General features: G+C 36.1%; 5 protein-coding genes across 5 annotated transcripts in view; 3 read left to right on the forward strand and 2 right to left on the reverse strand.

Moving 5' to 3' along the window:
• Window positions 1-413: 413 nt before the first annotated feature.
• LOC116120014 (ankyrin repeat-containing protein BDA1-like) lies at window positions 414-1,657 on the forward strand. The gene is made up of 2 exons (XM_031405945.1): window positions 414-989; window positions 1,184-1,657. Exons 1-2 carry the CDS (start codon window positions 414-416, stop codon window positions 1,655-1,657), a joined length of 1,050 nt encoding a protein of 349 aa, XP_031261805.1.
• A 27-nt stretch (window positions 1,658-1,684) lies between these two features.
• On the forward strand, window positions 1,685-2,059 carry LOC116120015. Its single transcript, XM_031405946.1, has one exon. It carries the CDS (start codon window positions 1,685-1,687, stop codon window positions 2,057-2,059), a length of 375 nt encoding a protein of 124 aa, XP_031261806.1.
• A 1,271-nt stretch (window positions 2,060-3,330) lies between these two features.
• Window positions 3,331-6,183, reverse strand: LOC116120016 (COP9 signalosome complex subunit 1-like). The gene is made up of 6 exons (XM_031405948.1): window positions 5,803-6,183; window positions 5,397-5,716; window positions 4,614-4,731; window positions 4,439-4,524; window positions 3,962-4,196; window positions 3,331-3,489 (listed from the first exon to the last, which is right to left on the reverse strand). Exons 1-6 carry the CDS (start codon window positions 6,181-6,183, stop codon window positions 3,331-3,333), a joined length of 1,299 nt encoding a protein of 432 aa, XP_031261808.1.
• A 2,185-nt stretch (window positions 6,184-8,368) lies between these two features.
• LOC116120017 (eukaryotic translation initiation factor 2 subunit gamma-like) lies at window positions 8,369-11,347 on the forward strand. The gene is made up of 7 exons (XM_031405949.1): window positions 8,369-8,516; window positions 9,613-9,668; window positions 9,770-9,870; window positions 9,963-10,065; window positions 10,139-10,585; window positions 10,704-10,967; window positions 11,054-11,347. The coding sequence occupies exons 1-7, from the start codon at window positions 8,369-8,371 to the stop codon at window positions 11,345-11,347; spliced, it is 1,413 nt and encodes a 470-aa protein (XP_031261809.1).
• A 259-nt stretch (window positions 11,348-11,606) lies between these two features.
• LOC116120050 (midasin) overlaps window positions 11,607-12,429 on the reverse strand; it is a 32,393-nt gene continuing 31,570 nt past the window's right edge. The window contains 3 exon segments of the mRNA XM_031405997.1: window positions 11,607-11,958; window positions 12,043-12,168; window positions 12,266-12,364. Coding sequence (XP_031261857.1) covers window positions 11,926-11,958; window positions 12,043-12,168; window positions 12,266-12,364 — 258 coding nt within the window. The 3' untranslated portion in view covers window positions 11,607-11,925.

A 12,429-nucleotide genomic window follows, 5' to 3' on the forward strand; every position in this document is an offset into this window, starting at 1 on the left:
TCTTTCCCGTATCTGAATTTTATAGCCGAATTTTCATAAACGTATTTTTTACCGTTTGCCGTTTTATACCCGTAAAATTTCCGTACCATTTTTTTGCCGTACCCGTATTTACTGAGTAGGGGAAGTGCTGTGCCAAAATTTCAGGCCCACCGTGCCATGGCAAAAATGAGTTCATGTTTCTGGAAATTATAATTTAGGAGAAAAGGCAGTAACTGGGGAAAAAAAAAAAAAAAATCAATTCTAGGGACGTCTCTCTGTCATATCAATCCACAAATATTGAAACTTTGCTGGTTAGGGCCGTCAATGGTTGATATTCTTCCTTATCCAATATTACTGGGATTCTTGCAGATTAAAAGGGAAAGAGGCAGAGAAATTACAGAAAACAAAGATCAGAGAGATGGAGATTATAGCTCATGAAGGAGCTCAAAATGAAAATGCTGTATGAAGCAAGCATGAGGGGATGTGTAGCCACCTTGAACACATTGATTCAAAATGATCCCTTCATTCTCCATAAAATTTCACTCACTGCCTTCGCTGAAACTCCCTTACATATCTCAGTTTTGCTTTTTCATGTTGAGTTCAGTAAGGCTCTTGTGAACCAAAAGCCTCAACTTGTCACAGAGTTGGACACTTTCAAACGCTCACCTCTTCACTTAGCTTCTGCTGAGGGCCACACTGAAGTTGTCAAAGAGTTGTTGCAAGCAAATAAGAATATGTGCTTGCTTGCTGATCAAGAGGGCAGAATTCCTCTCCACTTGGCTGCAATGAGAGGGAGAGTTGAGGTGATACAAGAGCTGATAAGTGCAATACCTAAGTCGGTCTTTGAGAAACTCCATGGAGAAACAGTTTTACACTTGTGTGTTAGGTATAATCATCTGGATGCTCTGAAAAAATTGGTGGCATCAGGTGATGATAAGGAGTTTCTCAACTCCAAAAACCTTGAAGGCAACACTGTCTTGCAAGTCTCTGCCATGTTGAAGCAATTTGAGGTACCAGCCCTGTCTTTTGCTTTGCTTCAATTTAGCATACTTCAATTATCATTTTGCTCATTCTAATTTTATATTATTTTGTTCTGGGTCTGATATGCACAGATTTTCTTTTAATATAGAGTAGTTTCCACATATATATATATATATCTCAGTTACATTCTCTAATCATGATTATATGCATATGCTTTGCGCAGACTACAAGCTACTTGCTTTCAGTGCCAAAAATAAGAGTAGATGTCAACTCCTTGATCAAAAATGGCTTTGAAGCCTTTGATGGTAGCTCCACAAATGGCATACCTCTAAACAATATACAGAAAATCTTATTTACCGAGACAATGACAAAAGTTCAAAGCACACAATCAGTCACCAAAGTTCAAAGCACACAATCACCGAAAAAATCAAAAGCTTCTCTCAGGAAAGAAGCACAAGCTCTTGCAGCACCATCACTAACATTCAAATACTGGAAAAAGTTACTGAAGTACAAGAGTGAGTACTTTGAAAAAACAAGAGGCAACTTGATGGTGGTGGCCACTTTGATTGCAGGCATGAGTTTCCAAGTGGCGACAAATCCACCAGGTGGTTACTGGCAAAATGACACAACCAATGAAAAAGATCAAAGCTGCCCAAAGGGAAAAACATGCACAGCTGGAACTTCAGTACATGCATAAGCTCATTACGATGAGTACCACATGTTAATGGTTCTCAGCACTCTTTCATTCACAACTTCACTAGGCATTATATTGTTGCTTATAAGTGGAGTACCTCTCAGGAATAGAGTTTCAGTGTGGATTTTGCTGGTAGGAATGTGGGCTACAGTGCTGTTTGTAGCAGCTGCATATTATTTCTCAATCAGCTTGGTGGTACCACATGGTCATGATAAAATATTTGATCTTATTACTTATTGGTACCCAGAGCTTTGGGGTGTTTTGCTTGCAGCCATAATTTTGATTCACTTACTTAGATTCTATCGGTGGCTGGCGAAGGAACTGTTCATGGGTGTGATATATGTTCTTAAATGTTGCTGTTGTAGGAACAAACAACAGCATCATCAGCTTGTGGAGAGTGTTTAAGAAGTAGACTTCATTAATTGCAGACTCATAATAGATAATATCTATTCACTTGGATATAGTCAGTTAAAGCCTTATGTGCAGACTCATAACAGATAATATCTATTCAATTGGATGTAGACAATTAAAGCCTTATTGCAATTGAAGTAGAAAAGATTGTCAATTATCCTCTGTTTTCTCTTTTGTTGACTTGTATTTATATTTCATTGATTACTGTTATGAACAAATTTATAGTTTTTTCTTCTTTTTGTCCTCAGTATTAATATATTCATCACCAGCTAAGAGATAATATGTAAAGTTTGATTTTAGAGTAAACTTCAGACTTATACTTCCTTCTTTTACAACCAACAACTGAAAAATCTAACTAAATAAATAATAAAGATAGATTGACAAACCCTTCTCACTAACTTTCTTTCGACGTGGCATGTAACTTGCATTTGGTCAGACAAGACCCATTTTCGGGCAGGTGAGACCCGTTGTGAGCTGAGCAATTGCGAACTGTTACGTCGCGTTTGTGAAAGAAAGAAAGTAAAAAAGGTTTGTCAGCGTAGTAACCAGCAAAATCTAAGCATATGAATCAGGAGCACAGCTTTCTACAGAGAAGAGCCTTTGTTGAAATTGAGATATCCAAAGAAAACTGAGATGTGGAAAGGCGTTTCATTGAAGGGGACGAGTGAAACTCTGTGAAGACTGAAGAATGAGAGGATCTTGTTTTATGAATCTGTTCAAGGTGTCTTCACCCCTCACGAGGCCTGCTTCAAAGAGCTTAATTATCAACTCTTTAATCCATCTCTTTTACTCTCCTTTTCTTTTCCCCATCTCTAACTCTTTAACAGTTTGAAACTGGCAAAAGTTACATCCAGGAAAGGGCCTGCCTTTTAACTCACTCATTAAATACTTGCAGAGCTTTGTCCAAATTGATTTTAATTTTGCAGCACCCGGATGGAGCACTGAAGACGATAATTACGTTATCAGAATGCTCTAGTTTTCAATTTGAGTTGAACATATTCAACATGACATCACAACTGGCAGGCATAGTATAGCAGCAGCAAGATAGAAAGTAACAACTAAAAATAAAACGAAGAATGGCAACTTTTAAAAATAATTCAATAAAGCAACAGTCAGATGTCTGTAACTGTTGAACGTGAATCTTAAATCGTGAAAATTCAATCCCCCTGGACAACCAATCTTCTTTCAAAATGTCTAAGAACCTTGCTTCCATACCAGTAGACCCAGCAAAGGTTAGCCAATTGCCCAGCAGAATTAGAGATTCATCAAAGATTCCCTTCAGCCCTAAGAAGATTTGCCCTCAGCAACATGGCCCTTACATCCTGATCAAATTCATTGCCAGTCTGCAAAACCCTTTGGAAAGTTGCATTTTTTTGATCTGGATGTCTTGCATACAAAATCTTGTTGTGTGAGTCAATGCGAGCCTGAAGAGATGTGATGATAGGGTTGATCAAGAAAAACAATACCAAACATTTAAACCCAAATTCTTCCAGAAGAACATGATTCTAAGCGAGGGTTCACAAAAATTTGAGAACTAATTTCCTGCACATTAAGATTCATTGATATAGGAAAAAAGTTTTGTATATCCACACCATATTAGAAATTCTATGAGAATTGCAAGAGTTGTTTGTCTCACTATGAGCCCCTGAAAGATAGCAAAATCACAACAGCAGGACTACCGTACTGTTAGGGTACTGAAATTGCCCCATTAACACCATATACAATTAACAGAAGTGTACGACTGAGTGAGACAAACAACAATCATACCTGTATAGAAGAAAGAAATATAGAAGAAAACAGCAATCATACCTGTATAGAAGAAAGAAATATAGAAGAAAACAGCAATCATACCTGTATAGAAGAAAGAAATATAGAAGAAAACAGCAGCAATCATACCTGTATCTGGTTGTCAGTAATCAAGGTTTCAAGTTCTTTCTCCAGCCCAGCAAAACTTGTTTTGAAAACATTTGCCATCATTTGCAAATCAACAGACACAAATGGATGTGTATACTTGATAAGGGCTTTATTACGGATTTGATCGTATAACGTCTCAACATGGTCATGCAAATGGATATCAAGTAACAGGTTTGCTTTAAGATTTCCAAGGTAATCCAGACATGAACCATAATGGCTGCAATATATAAGAGAATAAAATATTAAAACCAGAGTTCAAAAGGGCATTTATGCGCGGATAAGTTAAATTTGAACAGAGTGGACAGTGGAAAGTAGAAGAGGGAAAATGAAAAAGTAAAGGTAAACTGCTCTGTATCAGAGCTTGAGGCACTACTCCAGAATTCTCTTCAATTAAACATATATAAACCCAGCTTGCTGCAATATGTACAAAGATCAAATCAACCAAGAGTTACATTTTACCATGAGTAGAAATCATTGATAAGCTCCCTAACTTCAGGAACCAACTCCAGGAAATTCTGGAAGCTCACATTGTCTATAACTTTGCTCTGCCAAATAAAAACATTGAGTCAATAAACGATCACTAAAATACAAACACAATTATCAGAGGGGGGAAAAAAAGAAGAAGAACGCATGCCTTGAGCTCTGCCCGATCAAAACTTGCAAGTGCACAAAGTCCCCCATACGTTGCAACGTCTTGAGAAGCAATCACGTCCTTGTAGCTACTTCCCAGATCAGGACCCACTTCCACGAACGGCACACATATGAAGTACAGAAAATACAAATTATCTCAACATGCCCCCCATACAATTTCTCCGCCGAAAAAAAAAACCAAAAGGACCCGAACTCATTTCATCTAAGTCACAGTCCAACTAAAATTCAGTTGAATAATTCTTAACATTTACACAAGTTAAGCACAAACATGTTGGAGTTGTCGACCACTTCAGTATTAATGAGCCACGCAAACGCTTTCAGCAGTTTGCGCCTTTTTTATGAAGAGTCATTGAAAGATTTTTTTTAAGTTATTAATTCATTAATGGGATTAGGAATCCTTATAATATTAGGTTTTAGTCTTTTAAACCTAGTATATAACATACTTTTTTAACCTAGAACATTAACATAATTTTCTTTTGTAATAAGTGATAACAAATCATAAGACAAATTATATTAATTGTAAATGAGAGAGGTGATACAGTATTATAATAATATGAATATTGACTTTACTGAACGTAGCCTGTTAATTTGGTGAACCAAGGTAAAATCGCATGTATTTCTTCTTTCCCTTTACTGTTTGTGGTTCGTGTATTTACTGTTATTTTGGTTTCGTATTTCTCCATTCTTTCAAAACACTAGACTTGCAAAAGAACATTAACATTCAAATTGAGGTAGAAAAGGATGTTAGTATATGAATTGACATACCTTACGAGCTGCAAGGTCGTACTTTTTAGCCTCTAAGTGAGCCAATCCTGCAGCACAACGTACTTTTGCAACTGTAACTGGTTCAAGAGCCTCTGGTTTTTGCTCCGCTTTGCTAACATAGCTTGTCAGATGAGTAAACTGACCCATCTCAATGCTAACCAAAATAGCTCTCATATGCATATGAATAATATGCTTCGACGTAGTGCAATAATCACGAGCACGAAAATAACTTTTAAAAGCATCCCCAAGTGCACCATGAGCATAGTAAAAATCTCCAAAATCGTTGTATCCCATTCTTATGCTTTCTTTAATTAAATTTGTCTGCATTAACATATACATATATGTATATACCTTTCGTAGCTTTTTATTAACTTATAATTTAAATATAACATTAAAAAAGCTCATACCTTATAAGCATTGAGTTCGGTCTCAAGCTTCTTCTTTCGCCGTTCGGCTTTGCGATCCACCGAATCACACCAGGCCACGTCCATGGTATAGTTGGGGCCTAGTCTTCCATCAATTTTCCGCAAAACCTCTCTGAAGAGCTGTGTGTCCTCGCCTTTCTTAATCTCATCGTAGGCCATTCGTAGCGCCTCGAGCTGCATCGAAGCGTTGTCGCAACAGTGTTCGGCAATAAACATAAGGCGCGTGATCTTAGTCCTTCCTTGGTAAAGGCTGGCGTAGGCTTCGATGTCCAGCTGCTCAACGCTAATGATTGGCCTGTTACGTGACGATTCTTCATCGCCTTTAGAATAGATCTCCTGTATCAGTTCGTCTTCGGCTTCCATTACGTTAGAAGGGCGGTTATGGTTTGGTTGATGTACAATTGATAATTTGGCAGTTATTCATTCTTATTGGCTTGAGATGAGATTACTCTAGACAAATAACATATAGTCCATAGGCTTCTGTTTTTCTTCTTCAGAAAGCTTCTGATAATTTTTGCTGTCCTGACAAAGTTTGATGTGCTGTGCATTTTCAAATCCGACTCCGGCCTCCCCTCATTTGATTAACCAAGACCTGACGGTTAGTGAACCACGATGTGGCAGTTATAATAAATAGCAAAGCTGCCACCAGGCTGGTAGCAGCCGCCCCCACCAACATTCTTTCTTGTTTTTTAAGTAGTAGTTTTGATTTTAGTGATATATTTCTTTAAGTGGCAGCTAGGGTTTCTTAGATTCTTCTTAAGCGTTAGGGTTTTTATTCCAATCCCGATCTTCTTTATTTATACAAATAATCCCATCTGGGTAGTTTGTATATAAGAATTTGAAGTTAACTAGGATTACGTTTGTATATTGTATTCTTTTCCTTTTATAAAACCCCATCTGGGTACAACTTTGAAGCTATTTAGGGTTTATAAATTGTCTCTTTCCAAAGATCAAAATTTTCTTTTTCATCCAACAAATCCGAGTTATTTCTTCGTGATTAAGGTGAGGTTACTTGTTTATTTTATTTATTTTCTAAATACAAATATAATAAGAAAGAAATTAGCGTTTGGTTTGTGATTTTTACTTACATGATTTAGAATATTGAATTAGTCATTTGCCTGTGCTGTGCTTGAACGACGACATTCCAAGAATAAATTTCCTAGGGTATAGGGTTTTTAATGTTTATCTATGGAGCTTGAATTCTTTTCTTTTTTTCTTTACAGGGAAGAATGGTGAATTCGGAAAAAACCCAACAACTGAGTACTGGAGACAATAACTTCAGCAAATTACATGATTGTGTCATCAGTTATATTTTTTCCTTTCTTCCAATTGACGATATTCTCAGAACTTCTGTACTATCAAAAAGATGGAAATCTTTTTGGACCTCCATTCCCGACATTGTTTTCGATGAGACTAAATATAAGTTGAGGTCGAATATGAGGATAAGCTTTTTCCATTCTATAGAAAAATCTTGCCTTCATAGTGCCCATGTATAAGAATTTAGTCTATTTTGAAGGATGACAGTATTGGTCCATTTCGTGTTAATTCATGGGTATCGACTGCAATAAGTCTAAGGTTCAGGAACTTGATCTTCTCTCGATTTTCAATAGTGTTGCCTGATACCTTTTACTTCTGAATCACTCACATATTGAATTGAATTTTGGTTCGAGGTTCCTCTTTCCATACAACTCCCAAACCTTAAACTTTACATATACAGTTCGAGATAATCTATCTGCTCAACTTCTCGAAAAACTTTTCTCTAGTTGTCCGTCATTCAGGAGTTGGCTTTGAACATAGACAGATTGAATAACTCTGAGAAAATACCATATCTAGTCCACCTAAAACATTGTTGGTTGTTTGTGTGAATTCCTCTTTAAGAGAATTGAGGATTTTGTTGGACAATTTATGCAGAAAAATTGAGCTATCTCAAATTCATAAATTGTGCATAATGAAAGTTTTACCATGTAATTTATCTCATTACATTATGTATACATTGATGAACAAACTTCGATACATGTTAAGGAAATATGGTTCAACATGCAATAAATCTCCTGGGTGGAATTCATTATGTCAAATTTCTGACACTGTCAAATGATATACTTGAGGTATGATATGATAACATTCCTTCTTTTGAGTATTTTTTAGTCATTGTTTCAGAAGACAAACATGAACATCTATCATTTCTTTTGTTTTTGTGTTAATTCTTTGAAGTATCTCTCTTATGAAGAAAATCTCCAAGTTTATCTTCCTGAATTTCTTGCTTGACTCTTTGAAAGTGATTTGGGGGTGATTATACAAATCATCAAGTGTTAAATACTATTCTTCAAAATCTCCTAATGTAGAATCTCTTGAGATTCCTCAGTAGTTATCTAAACTGCATTAAAATTCACGAAGCCTTGTTTGTTTTTTGGCGAAAATATTTAAATTGTGTCAATTGTTATCTATGCAGGTTCTATTCCCGAAAAATAATTCATTTTTCACAGATTTACCGCACTGTTTAACGTCTTGCCTAAAATCTATTAGTATCTCATACTTTGATTTGGATGTCATGGACGATGGATTCATAAAATGTGTGCTTGAGAATGCAAAATTGTTGGAGAGAGTTACAATCAGTTGTTTTGAAGACTACGCTACAGATTTAGAGATGCAGGAGGAGATCATGTATCAGTTACAAGCAATATGCACCTCAACAAGTTGTAGTTTTGTAATAAAGTTTTGCGAGAAATGGTTTCTCTGAAATATGACATTTTCTGATGATTTGATTTACCTTTGTTCGTAAATGTGATTTGCTTTCTTGCACTGAAACTGCAGGAGAAAAACTGAAGTTGATCATACATATTGAACTCAAAATATATACTTCTATTCACTCTGGTGATTTCACCTTCAGTCTTATTCCTGCCGATACATCACAAAATCTAGCAACTGTGAAGCTGCCTCAGAATCTCCACTTTCATTTGAAACATCAAACAAGATGCATTTTTTTAGCTGCCGATGATAAACACTAAAATACAAATTCTCTCGATTCAACCTCCCCAAGAACCTGACCAACCAAGCTTTCAGTAAGTGACTGTTGAGAATAAATGGCATCTTACTAGGGACAACTGTTGTTGACAGGAAACAAATCCCACTTTCCTAATTGAATTTAATATACAAAAATAATTCCTTAAAAAATTGTTAGAATGTCAATCAATTAATTTCATTAATTTCCATATGTAATGGATGAATATATGTGAAGGTGAGAATAATTGTTACAAACTACAATGAATCCAGATACATTTTAATCATCCAGTTTATTTTAAGTGAACGAGTTCGCGTACTTCAATCTCTAAAAACCCCAATTATGAAATCTTAAAGTCCTAATTTCACTACGAAGCCCAGCTTTATTTTTTTAATAAGTAAAGTGTCTGAGCCAGTTACTAATTCCCGAAGGATATCGAACACCCTAAAGTGTCTTATTCTGAAATCCTAAATACGTAATCTCCATTTGAAAAGCTCACTAGAACTCAACTAAAAAGAGAATCCTTATTCGAGTGAACTCAAATTAAGAGAAGGAATCATAACTTCTTTAGGTTTAACATTTACTTTATATATATATGTGTTGAAATAACGGATTTTCCATGTGATGAAGATGTCAAGTTGCAAGCAAGAGTACATTATAGAAGTAAAGTGGGATCTACTCGATCCTGAAATTATTTCACGTCAGCCCACCATTAATATTGGTAACCCTTTCTTTACTCAATTGTTTTTAATTTTCTAATTTCAGTTGTCATGAATGATTTGGTGTTTTTCCAGGCGTTATAGGTCAAGCGGGATGTGGCAAATCAACTTTTATGAAGGCAATATGTGAGGTCGGCGTCTCTAAATTTAACACTAGTAAATTACATAATCCATTCATTCTGTAAATTTTTGCTTTTAATCTGACAGGTTTTCCATTTTTTTTTTTTTGTAGAGAGCTCAGTTGGAAAGGATTGCGACCATGAATCTTGCATTCGCAAATGCAAAAATATACAAATGTGAAAACGATGAGTGTCCTCCGCCATTATGCTACAAGTATGTGTGGACATCCTGTCAGCAGTTTGCCGTTGTGTATCGTGAGAATTTTCATTCTTGTGACAGTTTATTTTTTTTATTTGTCTTTGTAGGGCATATGGAAGTGGGAAGGAGGACACTCCTCTGTGTGAATTGGTTGGGTTTCAGAACTGCCGGATGAAATTACTCAGGCACGTCTCTTTTGTAGAGTGCCCAGTAAGTAGAAACTGCTGATTTTTTTTTTTTTTTTTTTTTTAATTGATGCTAATAAACAATTTTACTGCTTCAGGATGATCTCAATATTCTCATGCCGATGTTGATTACTTCAGTACCAAAAATACAAGGAGTACTACTTCTAAGCGATGCCAACGAAAGGTTTCCCCAAAAGCAAACTTCTGATTTTTTAGCTGCTCTTAAGGCTGTTGGCCTCAACCATATTATAATTCTTCAAACCAAAGTGGATTCCATCAAGGAAAGTATTGCCATGGACCGACTTGAAGCTATTAAGAAATTTATTAAGAGAAGAATTGTTGGTGAAGCACCTGTGCTGTCAGTTTCTGCAAAGTGTAAGTATAACATTGAAGATGTTTGTGAATATATTGTGAAAAATATTCCTCTACCTCAGCACTTAGTAAAACGGCCTTGTGTGAGTATATTTCGATCGATTGATGTAAGTAAACCTGCACCAGAGATTGGTGAGACAAAAGGTGTTGTGTTTTGTGGAAGTCTCCGTAGGGTAAGTATCACCTCTAGTACTTTGTTCTCTGTTAGACTTGAATATCAATGTTCGAATCCCTTTAAGGAGGTGAAGAGGGCCTTGTTCGAGTTTCAATTCTGTAAGTTTTTGTTTGCAGGGTGTTTTGAAGGTAAACCAGATGATTGAGATTGGTCCCGGAATTGTTGATAAAGATGAAAATGGGGAAATCAAGTGCACACCGATATATTCTAAAATAGTTTCTTTGTATTCTGAGCAAAACGAGCTCCAATATGCAGTCCCTGCAGGAGGTCTGATTTGGATTGGCACAATTCTTGATCCTACAATGACAAATGCCGATAGCTTGGTTGGTCAGGTTCTTGGGGAGGTTCAATTCCTTCCCAGTCTTTTCTGTAAGATAGCAGTAAGAAATTAACTGAACCTGCAAGAATCTTTTATGATTTTTTGCATCTAATTCTTGTTGAATTGAGGTGATGTATGATGTTTCAGGTGGGAGTCCAAATGTTGGAAGAAAGAACAAAACTTAGCAGAGGAGAGATTGTTAAGTTGAACATACACTCCTGCTCCATAGTAGCTAGAGTTTGTCAAGCATCGGGGGAAGGTGGCATTGTAAGACTGAAGGTGAAATCTCCTGTGTGTATGATGCAAGAAAGGTTTGCAATCAGTCGAAATGTTGAGAATCAATGGCGTCTAATTGCGATTGGATACATCAGAGGCGGAACAACTGTTGATGGAGAAAAAATTTATCCACCACATATTCGAAGGTTGGGGTGGAACCTTTGATAGCTGAAGAAAAATACTATCCTGAAAAATGCTATGGCATCGATGTAAATCTTACCAGATCAGAGTTCTTTATGAAAGTAACGCATTTATGAACTAGTATGTCAGATTAATTTTCAAAGGAATATAAAATTAAAAAAAGATTTACTTAAGTCAGAAGTTATGAATTGTTATCAGTAAGTCAAATGACTAGAATAATAATGTAGTATTCAAGTACCAGATTTCCCCATAGACTTACTTAAAAAATGTATCACAAGAACCATGAGAAAAAAATATGGCCAATCAGCCCATCTTTATTGATGATAATTCCGACTTCATCATATAGAATTCTTTGATACAAAAAATTATACTCTATTCTGACTCTGAGCTATGATACAACATTTTCCTGTACAAAATTTATCTCAGAACTTAACCCTGGAGTTACATTTCTTTCGCTTACCATATTGTCCATCTAAACTAGCACCAAAGAAGAAATTTACTTTCTTCTACCTGTGTCCACTTTTCAAAACCGAGAATGATTATTTCATCGTGCTCTTGGAAGGAACAGGTGAAGGCAACTCACTCCAAGCCTCAAAAATAATTTATTCCCTTGTATTCTGCATAAGCTCGAACCACTGCAATCGGCGAATGAGGGGTCAACTTTCAGTATGTAAGAAAACCAACAAACAAACAAAGGATTCACTTAGAAATGAAATTACCTGTCTCAGTAAATCCGCGAGAGTCCTAGGGAGGGCTTCAATGTTTCTCAAGACAATGTAATATGGGAAGGGAAAAGAATCTAGATAATTTGAAACCTTGATCTCTTTACCTTGAAATGATAATTCCTGCAGGCGCAATAAACGTTTGAGGAAATGAATATTATAAAACTAGAGGCATTAGCAGACCTTCTCTAACATGAAATATAATAATATTAAAATGTACCTTGAGGTCAATTATTGATTCTTGTGGACTATCCATAAGCAGAAACGCAACCATTCGCCTCTTTACTAATAGATCTCTAACCCAGCGCTTCAAGTGCTCCTGCATAGATTCAATTGAACACATTCAACAATTGGATATATTATAGACATTAAGAAGCTGTCTTA

The sequence above is a fragment of the Pistacia vera genome, unplaced genomic scaffold, assembly GCF_008641045.1.
Source record: "Pistacia vera cultivar Batoury unplaced genomic scaffold, PisVer_v2 Contig918, whole genome shotgun sequence".
In the NCBI taxonomy this organism is placed as follows: Eukaryota; Viridiplantae; Streptophyta; class Magnoliopsida; order Sapindales; family Anacardiaceae; genus Pistacia; species Pistacia vera.